This window comes from Aulonocara stuartgranti (assembly GCF_965226115.1).
Source record: "Aulonocara stuartgranti genome assembly, chromosome: 7".
Classification (NCBI taxonomy): domain Eukaryota; kingdom Metazoa; phylum Chordata; class Actinopteri; order Cichliformes; family Cichlidae; genus Aulonocara; species Aulonocara stuartgranti.
Window position 1 is genome coordinate 8333186 of NC_138945.1, and position 13327 is coordinate 8346512.

Consider the following 13327-nt stretch of genomic DNA (forward strand, 5'->3'; position numbering starts at 1 on the left):
TATAAATGGAAATGTAATTTAAATGGTCACAATGGAATAAAAAGCTTGTGTTTTTCTAGGAAGTTCTGTTTCTTTTTTGTTAGATAGACTTCAATTCAGAATCCTTACAGTGTCTCTGGCTATATCATAGCCAGTGATAACAAAGCCCAGAAAAGTTAAAATATGAAACAAATTCCCAAACAACACCCGGCGTAATTATAATCCGATAATAACTACTTGATCATTACTCATTCTTTCAGCTGTAGCAAGTCGCAAAAAAGAAAAAGAAAAAAAAAGCTGAGGATGTGTCCTTTGTGTTAGGCACTACCAGGCTATTCAGCTCTATGGCTTTTTGCTCGTGAACAGACACACCACACCTTATGTCAATCAAAACTAAAAGAACTTTTCAAAAGTCCTAGGCGATGGTGTTGGGCTTTAAAGATAAAGTAACGTTCAATAAAGGATTTTATAATAACTAGGCTAACAAATGGCTAAATCGTTTAATGCTGTTAAAATAAGTGTCAGTGGACGCAATTTAAAGAAAGAAAGAAAGAAAATCCAAGCTGAAGCCTGGGAAACTATGAGGTAGCCACAACAACAAGCTCGAAGAAGTTCAGACAGCTCTGGTGCTGTGGTCTTTTTCTGTGTGAAACCGGCTCGTTTTTTGCTGGTTATGTTGAAGCATTTGTGTGATAACTACCCAGCCTGAGGTATTAGCTAACTTATCGAGGAGAAGCAAACAAGACAAACAGGAAAATCCAGTGAACCTGTTAAGCACTGAAGCAATTACCGTCGGCTACAAGTAGTATTAACTACCTTTAACTCTGGCACTCTTGCCTCCGTGATCACTGAACTAAGCGTGAAGAATGAAAAAAGCGTTACTCAGCGTTACCTTTAGCGGTAAACCTGACATGATGGCTGTCAGGTCTGTCGTGGACACCGTTTGTCCGTTTCTGGCCGCCAACACTCTTCTTCGGGTCAGAAAGTAGATGAAATGGCTCAGGTAGGACTGACACGTCTATTCTAATTAATTTCACATCGGCATGTGAACTTCAGCGCCTGCTGGATATGCTCACAGACTGGCCTGCCACTTCTCCGTGCCGCACATCACAGAAACAAATCTGAGTAGAAGTTTGAATCGAGTTAAACGGAGACTCCTGGAGAACCTGACGTCACGGGACGGCGGCCGGATTGGTTGGCGGTCAGTAATGACAGTGACACTGCAAGAACCAATCACATTTAATTATTCAGTCGCCAGCTGAGGTAGGCTTGCAAAACCCAGTTTACAGGTAGGTATGTATACAGGTGTAATGGAAATAGCATAATTAACTCCACATTTGTTGAATTTTAGATTTCATTATACAAAACAATGAGACAGCGACTTCTCTGTAGATTCAAGCAAATTAACAAATGTATTTAAATTATTTTGTTTTATGCATTTAATTTATTTAACACCACTGTAATAGCTGAGCTTTATTCAGGTGGTTTTCTACCTACAGTGTATGAATGCTGCAGTTTGCTCAACCCTAAGGTGCCACACTTCAATTTACAAATAACTGAAAGAATGAAAAAAGAGCAATATAACTCATCTGCAGATAGTTTTAAAAGTATTTAATTTCTTTTAGAAATATTTAATTTATAAAACTATTTTTTTTATTTTCCCTTCTCTTTCTGCGCTCAGAATTATGTATGCTCTGTCCTCAGTGCTCCAATTTGCCACATAAACATACAGATTAATCAAATACACAGCCATACACACACAGCAACACACAGCCATACAAACACCAATATACAGCACAGAAACATACAACCATACAAGATAGATCGACAAACACACACCTTTAATAAACATGTACCACACCACCAGTTAGTTTAAACATCACCACACTGATGTTTGTCGCATGGGATGTACGTGGACTTAGTTCCAGGGAAAAGTGGCTTAAAATTACTAACTAGTTAAATGACTTACAGGCAGACATTCCCTTTCTACATGAGATTCATACTGTATGAACAAAACATCTGTAAACACACTGTCAGGGTTCTCTGTGTGGCAGGCAAGGGTGGGACCCAAAAGCAGGACTCGCAGACCAAGCTAAACTTAAATGGCAGAGAAACAACTGGAAACAAAGAGGCGTAGCCATATTACGTAACAAAAAATACATAAAATTCACAAAGCTATTACAGATCCAAAAGGTATATTTATAATACTTTATTTATATATTGAAAATATGGATCTGTGTATCACTAGTATATATGGGCCAAATGTTGATTAACCCTTTCATAACTTGAACTGGCAGTCTACAAACATTCTCAAACAATACATGTGTGATTTTGGTCTTTGCAATGTTTGCCGTTCACATCACCCCACTCTCGGGGACTACACCTTTTCATCAGTACACCACTCACAATCTCACTTTTTAGTTAGAAGCTCCATTATGAGGGATAACGCAGACACTCAGATTCATCCTGTCACTATCAATGATCATGCACTGGTGTCTATTTCTCACACAGAAAAGAATCATACCCCTAATCAGAAGCTGGATATTTAATACATCATTACCTAAAGAACAAGACTTAATTAATTGGTACATAGTTTCAACCTACAGAGGGGCACCAGACAGAGCTGCCAGCTTTCTCCTTCACTTTTTGTTAATTTTATCAAGCCACTAGCACCAGCAATCCAACAAAATGTAGATATCAAAAGAGTTCCAAACATAACTACCACTCCACTACAGACAGGTAAAATTTGATATGGATGTATCAATTTCTCCATCATGCTCTCAGACCTATGGTTAAATCATATTCCTATGCTAAAAACAGGAGATGATAATCTCACACGTTGAAGAATTTTACCTGTATCACTCTTGGGAAGAGTTGCCGCCATTAAAATGATGATTCTGCCTAAAATAAACTATTTGAAGTTTATTGTTATTTTTTATTTTATTTTTATGGAAAAATAAACTATCATGCATAATCAGCGTGTGTGTGTGTGTGTGTGTGTGTGTGTGTGTGTGTGTGTGTGTGTGTGTGTGTGTGTGTGTGAGAATGGCTGGGCCTGGGTCTGAAGGCTTGCTGAGCCTTGGCCCCTGTGGTATATGGTCATGGAGGGAGGGGTTTCCCCTCTCTACTGCTCCCCGCTGGATGCTGCTACCCTCTTGTTGGTTCCAGGGCGCACTGATGACTTGCTCTTGGCCAACACCCTCAACGACTTTTACTGCCGTTTTGACGAGCCATCAGGCAGCCTTCACACCTCCAACGGCCCCAACAATAGAGACACTTTGGACACTCATTCCCCCACCTCTCCCCCCTCCACAGAGCCATCACCACCTTCAAACACTTCACCTACAACACCCCCCTCCTCACCCCACACAAAAGAGGATTTCACACCACCTCCTCCCACCACAACTCTTCATATTCATGAAGCAGATGTGAGGAAGCAGTTTAAGAGTCTGAATGCTCGGAAAGCTCCAGACGGTGTGTCTCCTGCCACCCTCAGACACTGTGCAAACGAGCTGGCCCCAGGCATTTTCAACTCCTCACTGCAGGCATGTCATGTGCCTGCCTGCTTCAAGTCCTCTACCATAATCCCTGTGCCCAAGAAACCTAGGATCACTGGACTAAATGACTACAGACCCATGGCTCTGACATCTGTGGTCATGAAGTCTTTTGAGCGCCTGGTTCTCTCCTATCTCAAGACCCTCACGGCCCCCCTCCTGGACCCCCTGCAGTTTGCATACAGAGCCAACAGGTCTGTAGATGACGCCATCAACATGGCCCTACACTTCATCCTGCAGCATCTGGACTCCCCAGGAACCTACGCCAGGATCCTGTTTGTGGACTTCAGCTCTGCCTTCAACACCATCCTTCCAGACCATCTCCAAGGCAAGCTTTCCCAGATGAATGTGCCTGATCCCATCTGCCGGTGGATCACTGACTTCCTGACGGACAGGAAGCAGCATGTGAGGCTGGGAAAGAATGTCTCGGACTCCCGGACCATCAGCACCGGCTCCCCTCAGGGCTGTGTTCTTTCTCCTCTGCTCTTCTCCCTGTACACCAACTGCTGCACCTCCACCCACCAGTCTGTCAAGCTAATCAAGTTTGCAGATGACACCACCATTATTGGACTCATCTCGGACGGGGATGAGTCTGCCTACAGGAGGGAGGTTGAACGTTTGGTGTCCTGGTGCAGCCACAACAACCTGGTGCTGAATGCCCAGAAGACAGTGGAGATTATTGTGGACTTCAGGAAGCACACAGCTCCACTCCCCCCCATCATCCTGACTGACACCCCCATCACCTCTGTGGACTCATTCCGCTTCCTGGGTACCACCATCTCCCAGGACCTGAAGTGGGACCCCACCATCACCTCCGTCATTAAGAAAGCCCAGCAGAGGATGTACTTCCTGAGGCAGCTGAAGAAATTCAACCTGCCAACACGGACGATGATGCAATTCTACACCGCAATCATCGAGTCCATCCTCACCTCCTCCATCACCGTGTGGTACGCTGGAGCCACTATCAGGGACAAACAGAGACTGCAGCATGTTGTGCGCTCTGCTGAGAAGGTGATTGGCTGCAGACTCCCATCTCTGCAGGACCTGTACACCTCCAGGACACTGGGGTGTGCAGCTCGGATCACAGCTGACCCTTCTCACCCTGGACACAGTCTGTTTGACCTGCTCCCCTCAGGCAGGAGGCTCCGGTCCATTCGCACCAGAACTTCTCGCCATAAGAACAGTTTCTTCCCCTCTGCTGTTGGACACATGAACAATAACTGTATGACTGTTCCCACCACTAACACATGACCCTACGCTGTGTTCACTGCATCATTCCATGTTTGGCACTGATCACCACCTGCACTCATGTATATATCATGTATATATCTATCTATCTACTTAGCACTTTTAATTCTTATTCTCATTTTTATTTTCATGTCTATTTAAGCTTAATTTATAACAGTATGTTTGCACTGAAGCACCGCAGCAATTTCCTAATGTTGGAAACCCGCTCAACATTTGGCAATAAAACCCTTTCTGATTCTGATTCTGATTCTGGTGTGGCTGTTGACCCTTCCCTTTTTTGTTCCTGTCTGTCATACTATACTACACATAATGTAATAACAAAAATATAAATGAATAAATAAACAGATAAAAGAAACACATGGACAAAAGGAGCCTAGAGAGAATTTGTAGAATTGATCTCGGTGTGCGGTTTGTTGTTGTTGTTGTTTATTTATGTTTCATCCTGACTGACACCCCCATCACCTTATGTTTATTTATGTTATATATATATATATATATATATATATATATATATATATATATATATATATATATATATATATATGTGTGTGTGTGTGTGTGTGTGTGTGTGTGTGTGTGTGTGTGTGTGTGTGTGTGTGTTATGAAGTAGCCGTGAAATTTCGTACTAAAAGAAAAGGTGGTTTACTGGGTAGTGGAGGCTTAACTTCTTTGTACAAGCTGTCGCTTTAAGTTGTAGTGTCGGACTCCAACCAGTCGGAGGCAGTAGAGCACCACAGATATGTTTAGCTACGGTAAGTCGCAGAGAGAAACGAGCGTGCAAAGCTGCGCTCAGTCCTCCTCCTTATCGTGTACTGCGAGACACGCACTCTGTCCAAGGTGGAAGTAACTTTTGTCCTGTGGAGAAGAGTTTTGAACCGCCTTGGATATACGTCTGGTCGAAAGAGTCACAACAAACGATAACCATGTCGGCCTCATCGGCAAAAGTCAGTAGGAAGGAGAATTCAAATCACGACGGAGCGGACGAGACCTCTGGTAACGTTAAGGAATGGCGCTTATCCTGTACAACGCCATTTTCATTTGTTTATCGTGATTTTGTTATTCTCAGCTCAGTGTGGTGTGTGGTTTGGTCCGCGTGATTGCGGATGAAAAGCTAAATTAATATTTTCCTGCAGATACACGTCAGGGTAGGATGTTGCTGTGGAGCGCTTTTCAGTAACGTAGCATGCTAGGCAGCGTGAGCGGGTGCTAGCTGTTAGCCTAAATTAGCTGCCAGCGTTAGTTGATGAGCGTGTTGGAGGCCAGTGTCTACTTTGCGTTTAGCGGGATGTGTGGTTATTGTTCTCGGTTTGAGAAGTTTGCCCTTGGAGAAGTAGTGATGGAACTGCACGCCCCTGCACATTTCCGTACACGCGTTTGTTGCTGTAGCTTCTTAAATGGCCTCATTGTTAGCAAGTGCAGAAGTCTTTCCCAGAGAGGCCGAGCAGCGATAACGGAAAGGTTAGCTGCTGCGGGGTAACGTTCACGGGAGCCCGTCTATTGAGATCGTGTCTGTGTATATGGTAAACCGGCGCTTCTGTACTTGGTCATTTAAACAGGATTGGAAATGGGGGATTTGGACAGTATATGTGTGGAACACGCGGAGGGATCCTTGGTGGACCGGGTGGTGTGTTGTTATCAGAGGGGAGCAGACAGCGGAGACGTCGCTAAGCCTCGCATTCAAACCAGGCCGCCTTTAGCAGTAACAGGAAGCGCCTAAACTGCAGGAGGCACAGGGTCTGTCTGCCATGGACCATCATCAGTCTCTTCAACATCCAGTCAACATAGCACTTTTAAAATGTTTAAATACGCTGATCATGTTCAGGCTGTATAAAGCCTGGTTTCTTGATTCACTTTTTCGAAATAATTATATACAATGCATTTTATTTATATACTGATATGAGGTGTTAAGCTGGTTCATGTCTCTATGAATTGAAGTTCTGAACCGATCAAAGTTGCAGTTTGGCCAAAGTTGAAACTTCACAAGTCTGTTTCTTTTGTTTCTGTGTATCATCCGGTTTGTACGAGGGAAGCAAAAACAAACAACAAAAAACATCTACTTGTCTAACTATATTTGTCTAAAAGTAAATGGCATTTTATCAGCATATAGTTGATTTAACACGGCAGACTACCAGGCTCTATTTGTAAATATTAGGAATGCAGACATGCTCCCAGTTACCTTCCGTTCAGTTGGTACTTACCCATTGTACGTGCTGTTTCCTGAAGTTCAAAAATAATTTGAAGTGTTCTAAAATATTTTTTTATAATGACGGTCTCTTTGCTTCTAAGAAAAAGTGTGCTGGCTGTCAGCCAAGTTATTATTTAAAAAGAAAAAAGTCATAGTTGTACGTCCCGGGTTGATGAAGATGAATAAAAGCATATCAATATTATTTTCTGTCATGTCATATATTGAGATATTCTTATTTTTATTCATGGCAGTTTTTCTGAATGTTACCTAAATTCTTTAGGCCAAAAGGATTCGAGACTAACCTTGTACAATTTTGCTATTTCTAAGTTTATGAAACCAAAATGAAATCAAATGCTGCGGTGTGCACAGTCCAGTGAAAATATCAATATATAATTCTCATTTATGGTGTAACATGTCTATTGTGTGCATTGTTATTTTTGTCTGCATGTCATGTTAATTTCACAAATACTCTTTAACGAATAGGCTGAATGGTGTTATTTTGAACTTTTTTAAAACTCCAAAATCCTTAATTTAAAAAAAACAAACATTTCTTTGTTCTTTCAGAAAAAGAGCAGCAGGAAGCAATTGAGCACATTGATGAAGTACAGAATGAAATTGACAGGTGAGTTTGAATCTTCTGTATCAGTACTGGGGGGGAAAATTTGCAGAAAACTGTTTTATTGATCACATTTTTGTCTTTCTCTCTCCATCAGACTGAATGAACAGGCTAGTGAAGAAATTTTAAAAGTAGAGCAGAAGTACAATAAATTACGCCAGCCATTCTTTCAGAAGCGATCAGAAATCATAGCCAAAATCCCCAACTTCTGGGTCACAACATTCGTCAACCATCCACAAGGTAATTAAATGAAAATGATTGTTGCTGCTGTGTTTATGGTGACTCTGAACTGTCAAGAGCGTAAGAGTCACCATCGGGAACTAAAAGTTAATCAGTTATGGTAAATTATTATTAAGTGATTTTAAATGTTCACATAAAGAAATGGGATCTAACAGCATAACCTGATCTCTAGTTTCAGCTCTTCTGGGAGAGGAGGACGAGGAAGCACTTCATTACTTGTCAAGGGTGGAGGTCACGGAGTTTGAGGACATAAAGTCTGGATATAGAATAGATTTTGTGAGTTGTCAGGTTCATGTAATATTCATAGATTGTAACTGGCATGCCATATTCTGATTGGAATGTTTTCTTTCCTGAAGTATTTTGACGAGAATCCGTACTTCGAGAACAAAGCCCTCTCCAAAGAGTTTAATGTAAACGAGAGCGGCGACCCGGTTTCCAAATCATCTGAAATCAAATGGAAAGCTGGAAAGGTTGGTTTTTGTTTTTCTCTTTTTTTCCCCGTTAGACTTTTATGTGCTTTGGATTTTTTTTCCTTTATAAATTCAGTTCTGTTTATATGTACTACTGTACAATACGGTTACAATGATTTTCCCCAAGTTGCCCTTTGATTATGTTCGTCAAAAAAATGTCATCTTTTGGCTCATCAGGACCTGACAAAACGTACGGGTCAGACGCCAAACAAAGCTGGGAAGAAAAGGCAGCATGAGGAGCCAGAGAGCTTCTTCACCTGGTTTACTGACCACTCGGATGCAGGGGCTGATGAACTGGGAGAAGTGATCAAGGATGACATTTGGCCAAACCCACTGCAGTACTACCTGGTAAGATTGGTTTCTTCTACACACGCTATTTTTATGCTCGCCGTGTCCCTTGTGTCGGTGTCTGGTGACGATTTTCACGTCACATCCTGTGTCGCCTCGGCCAATTGTATACCTCTCGAGTTTTCTAACTTGGCGCATTGCATCTCAGCTGTCGCAGCTGGGTTGAAGATGCAAGTTTATGACCATATCGTTTTTTACCGCCATTTTAATGAGAATCATGCACAGAAGCTCAGACATACTGACACCAGAGGGAGATGTTATAACGGTTTAAAAACTCGACTTTGTGGAAAGAACTTGACAACACTCGACAAAGTCTTGGCTTCCAGTCTGAGTGGTGTAGTAGGACAGTTTTTGAGTTTTGGACCATCAATGAACAGCCTCCACTCATCTGCATCGTACTCGTAGTTTCGCCTTCAGCACAATGAACAAAGTCATCATCAATTTCAAAGAGTGGAATAAGCTCCTTTTCACAATGCCGATGTAATTCAGATTTAGTTCCAGGAGACTGGAGGGTTTTTTTTTGTTTTGTTTTGTTTCTCACTGAGTCTAGACCCAAGTAACACAGCTGCTTTCGCTGGCAGATCCAGATCTCATTTTGACCCGTTTAACTCTGGCTGAGTGAGTGAGCCAGTAAAAACAGGAGGTGCTTTTTTGTCTGAGTGTGGTTGTTGGTGGCAAGTTAAGGGAACTGATAGATGCTTTAGTTTTGGAATTGTATCCAGAAATATTTAGTAAACAGAAGTAGTAACCAAAGTGAATCTTTGGCTAAAGTAACAATCTGTTCAACCTTTCTCTTATGTTCCCAAGGTCCCAGACATGGAGGATGAGGAAGGCGATGGCGATGATGATGATGAAGAAGAAGAGGGACTGGAAGATATTGATGAAGGGGAGGAAGAAGAGGGTGAAGATGAAGATGAGGACGGCGATGGGGAAGATGGAGAGGTGAGGAAAGGGGTTCAGTGGGTCCTTAGGACTGTTTTTATGAAGTTGCAAAGTATGTCTTTGTTGCCCCCCCCCCTTTGCTAGATCCGCCCCTGCACAGATACAGGCCGTCAGCTACATAGAAAAGGATCCTGGTGTAGAAAGTAAATAAATTCTAACAACAGCTTATCAAGGTCAAACTTATCAAACGTGCTGCTGTTGTTCAGTCGCTAAACAAAGAAGAGAGACATATTAATAAATACACAAACAAACCCCAATCTGATGACACACTGATTCTCAGAGGTCATTTAAAACAGATAAAACTGAGCATTTTGTTAGTAGTATCTATGATTTATTGTAATTTTAGCCTGACTGTTTGGAACAACTCTGCTCAATAAATTGAGTTAGCATGTTAGTAATTCTAAAGGCAGCGCTGGGCCATTCATCAGATTGTAATTTCAGTTTTTTTGTATTGCTGAAAATTGATGTAGTGGTGTCATTTAATAATCTGGCAGTTTCATGGTATTATCAGTATTTCTGAATAAATGGCCTTTGGTGGCTCATTCATCTGTAAAGTGTATCTAAAATTACAAAAATAAAACTAAACAAAACCAGCACAGTCAGTAATTTTATAGTTAACAAAGTTGCATCGTTACAGTGCTATTGTAGCATTGCTGTGGTATCATTGCTTTCTCGGAGCTTTAGTGTTTTAGCATGATATTACTGTTAAAATACTAACTTAATGCTATAATTGCGGTGTCATGGCTGTAGTATTATAGTTCTTATATCCCAATCGGCTGAGTGATATAACTGCACATTTACAGTGTTGGTAATGCAGTATTACAGAGTTACATTAGTATTATATTATTACATTGGTAGAAATTTAGTATTACAGTGATATTGTACTGTTATGGTGGTATTATTGCAGTATAAACATGGCAACAACTGACACATGCATTATTAATAGTATTAGTTAGTATAACATGAGTTGTCACATCGTAGTGTAGTTATTGTAGACCAGTAAGTCTTATGATATAGAGACATTGTGTATTTCAGGCTATTTTAAACTAGTAATTATATTGGTACTATTATATTGGTCTTATTACAGGATTACAGTGATACTATTGTGGCTTTACCTGGTACTGTTCTAGTGTTGCTACCATATTATTGTATTGTTGTTATTGTATTATTCCAGTATTCTGGTGGCATTACTGTAGTATTGTATTTGTTGTCGTAGTATAGGATCAGGTGGTTTATGTGACATTCCTTGTCTTCCGTGTTTGCGGAGTTAATTAAATTATCAGACCTGTAGCAAGTTGATGTAAAAGCTGCTGCTGTAGTTGGAAGCTGCTTGTAATTAGCACACGTGAGTGCTAATAAAACTGCTGTGGTGACATCTTTGAATGATTGTGTTGTAATACTTTTGTTCTTCTTCGTCTTCCAGGATGACGGCGAAGATGATTAAAGGTTTCAGTCAACACCTTTTCTCCATCCTCGCTCCGTGGTCTCTCTTCAACTCAATGGGAGCAAATTTCTTTTTTTTTTTTTTTGTTTTTTGGGGTGGGGGGGTGGGGGGGTGGGGGGGGGGTCTGTGTGTTGTCACCCTGTCCGTCCTCTTCCTCTGCAGCCACAGCCTGCAGATATTGTCTGAGGACCAGCTCCATACACAGCGGGTCTGCAGAGGGGTGGAGGTGCAGGTGTCAGTGGCTCTCTGGATTTTTCACCTGTCATTATTTCTCTACATCTCCCAAAGACATGCTAAAGAATTAAAAAAAAATTTGTAGCATTCTGCACGTCATTCTATGTAGATTTAAACTCCATACAATAACAATTTGTATGTACAATAAAAACAGTTTCTGTTGAAGTTGTGAGTTCAATAAAAATAAGCTATGGTGCAGTGATAACTTAATCATAGCATCCTTAGCGCATACGTGTGCACGCATATTATATATATAATATGCGTGCACACACGTACATATAACATACACACATATATCAATACACACGTATGTATATATATATACATATATGTGTGTGTGTATACATATGTGTATGTGTTTATTATTATATATTCAGTGGTGGGGGTAATGAGGCTTATTAGAAGCTGCATTTTCCTTTGTGACTTATTGTATTAATGAACTGATTAAAAGCACCAGCTTGTTCCTTTGAACTGTTGTAAATGTTTTGGGATATCCATGTATCTTGGTAGGCCAGTTAATTGTACACAGTTTAATGGGGGAGGGTATGGTTGGGCAGGGGGACTTTGACACCAACTCTGGACTTCTGTTAAATAAAGTTTCATTGTCTTGTTTTCCAGGCACCCACAACAAAGAGTTGTAATGTACATTTTCTCATATATATATGAGATTACACTAAAACTCAAGAGTTCTAGGTTAGTGTAACACATTCAGATGGGAGACTACGCTGTTCTCTTGAGTCCTCTGGAGTCTGCAGCTTTTCTCCTGTACTGCTAGAGACCTGTTCCCATTAAATTAAGTGTACTAGTTACTTTGTTATAATAAATAAATGTATACATGATGTTTGGAGTAGTTTGATCACATTTAGCCAGTTCAGCTAACATAACCAATCTCACAACATCCCATTTTCTCATGTGCTCACAGGATTATTGCTGTTAGGCCTGTCCAACGACTTTACACCCTACCACTATCTGAGTGATCTTCTTTTCCAGGAATAGTAATGCTAGAATTGATTTCATGTTCATCTTGAACATCTGTAGCAGGTTAGGTCTACAGCATATGTTACTGTGTTGGTGTACCCCTGTAAAGCCTTTGACTTGATCCCTGATCCTGTTACATAGCACAGGCCTCTGGTCAAACAGCTGACAAAATCTGTTGGGTGTGTGATTCTTTAATGGTGTAAGCACTGTTTAAGGATAAATCATACTGGGAAAAATTATCTGTATTTGGCAAAAGTGAATTGACTTCCAGAAATATTTGTCCAGAAAAGTTAGAATGTCACTTTTATAATTACAACTGGGAGCAGGTTCTGGCTGACTCTAGTGATTAGCTACTTTTAAGAAAAGCAAAGTAAATTATTGGAAGCTACTAGCTCTTCAGTGTGACCTTTACCCTCACTGTTTATGACTTTGCTGCTAGTGGATGTTAAAATAAATTATTTGGGCTGCCTCAGGTTTGAAAACAGTTTTGCACGTGTTTATTTAAATTACATTTTGGTCACTTAAACAAACTACCATTTGTCTGCAATCAAAGAAGTGTATTTAGTGGACCCAGCAGAGTCATCGCATGGCAAAGTCAGGTTTACTTCTTAGTTGTTTGGATCACATATAGTGGATGGCAGTAAGCAGTCATCTCAGCATAAGGTGAAGGAATTTCTAACTACAGTTTATATGCCCTCCCTGTTCTAGTGTGTTTCCCCTAGGTATTTCCTCCCTAAAGGAACATGAATGGTCAGTAAGACTAGAAAAGTTATTTCTAACGGCAAGTACATAGTGTTGCTATTTATATAGAGGCGTGATAAAGAACCAGTAAATGTGGACCTATTGTAATCATTCCCAACTCTGGATTTATTCCTGAACTATTCTTGAAAGCTATTAGAGTAGCTTTGCATGTTTCACAGTTCAGAATAATCCTCATTTATCATATGCTGTGTGCTCCTTCAGTTCATCCTCTTAGCTGAATAAATAACTTCTATTCTGATGGGAGTTATCTCTTCCAGAATGATAAAACCTCTCAGCCACAGGACAAAAGAGATTACTTTATGGTTTGACTAATGGAAATGATGTAAA

General features: G+C 40.7%; 2 protein-coding genes across 2 annotated transcripts in view; one reads left to right on the plus strand and one right to left on the minus strand.

The window, feature by feature from the left end:
• pkn3 (protein kinase N3) overlaps window positions 1–1168 on the minus strand; it is a 32144-nt gene extending 30976 nt beyond the window's left edge. The window contains exon 1 of the mRNA XM_082539117.1: window positions 872–1168. Coding sequence (XP_082395243.1) covers window positions 872–892 — 21 coding nt within the window. The 5' untranslated portion in view covers window positions 893–1168. The remainder of the gene's footprint in view (window positions 1–871) is intronic.
• A 4369-nt stretch (window positions 1169–5537) lies between these two features.
• On the plus strand, window positions 5538–11133 carry LOC309710158 (protein SET-like). Its single transcript, XM_082539406.1, has 8 exons — window positions 5538–5774; window positions 7531–7588; window positions 7680–7822; window positions 7995–8098; window positions 8179–8292; window positions 8470–8640; window positions 9448–9582; window positions 11006–11133. Exons 1-8 carry the CDS (start codon window positions 5705–5707, stop codon window positions 11024–11026), a joined length of 816 nt encoding a protein of 271 aa, XP_082395532.1. The 5' UTR covers window positions 5538–5704; the 3' UTR covers window positions 11027–11133.
• Window positions 11134–13327: the final 2194 nt, after the last annotated feature.

What these genes read in the sequence shown, in the direction of transcription:
- LOC309710158 (XM_082539406.1), top strand. Translation starts at nt 5,705, where the DNA reads ATGTCGGCCTCATCGGCAAAAGTCAGTAGGAAGGAGAATTCAAATCAC. An exon ending in GTACAGAATGAAATTGACAG is followed by an intron (nt 7,589 to 7,679) that starts GTGAGTTTGAAT and finishes TCTCTCCATCAG; the next exon opens with ACTGAATGAACAGGCTAGTG. An exon ending in GCGATGGGGAAGATGGAGAG is followed by an intron (nt 9,583 to 11,005) that starts GTGAGGAAAGGG and finishes TTCGTCTTCCAG; the next exon opens with GATGACGGCGAAGATGATTA.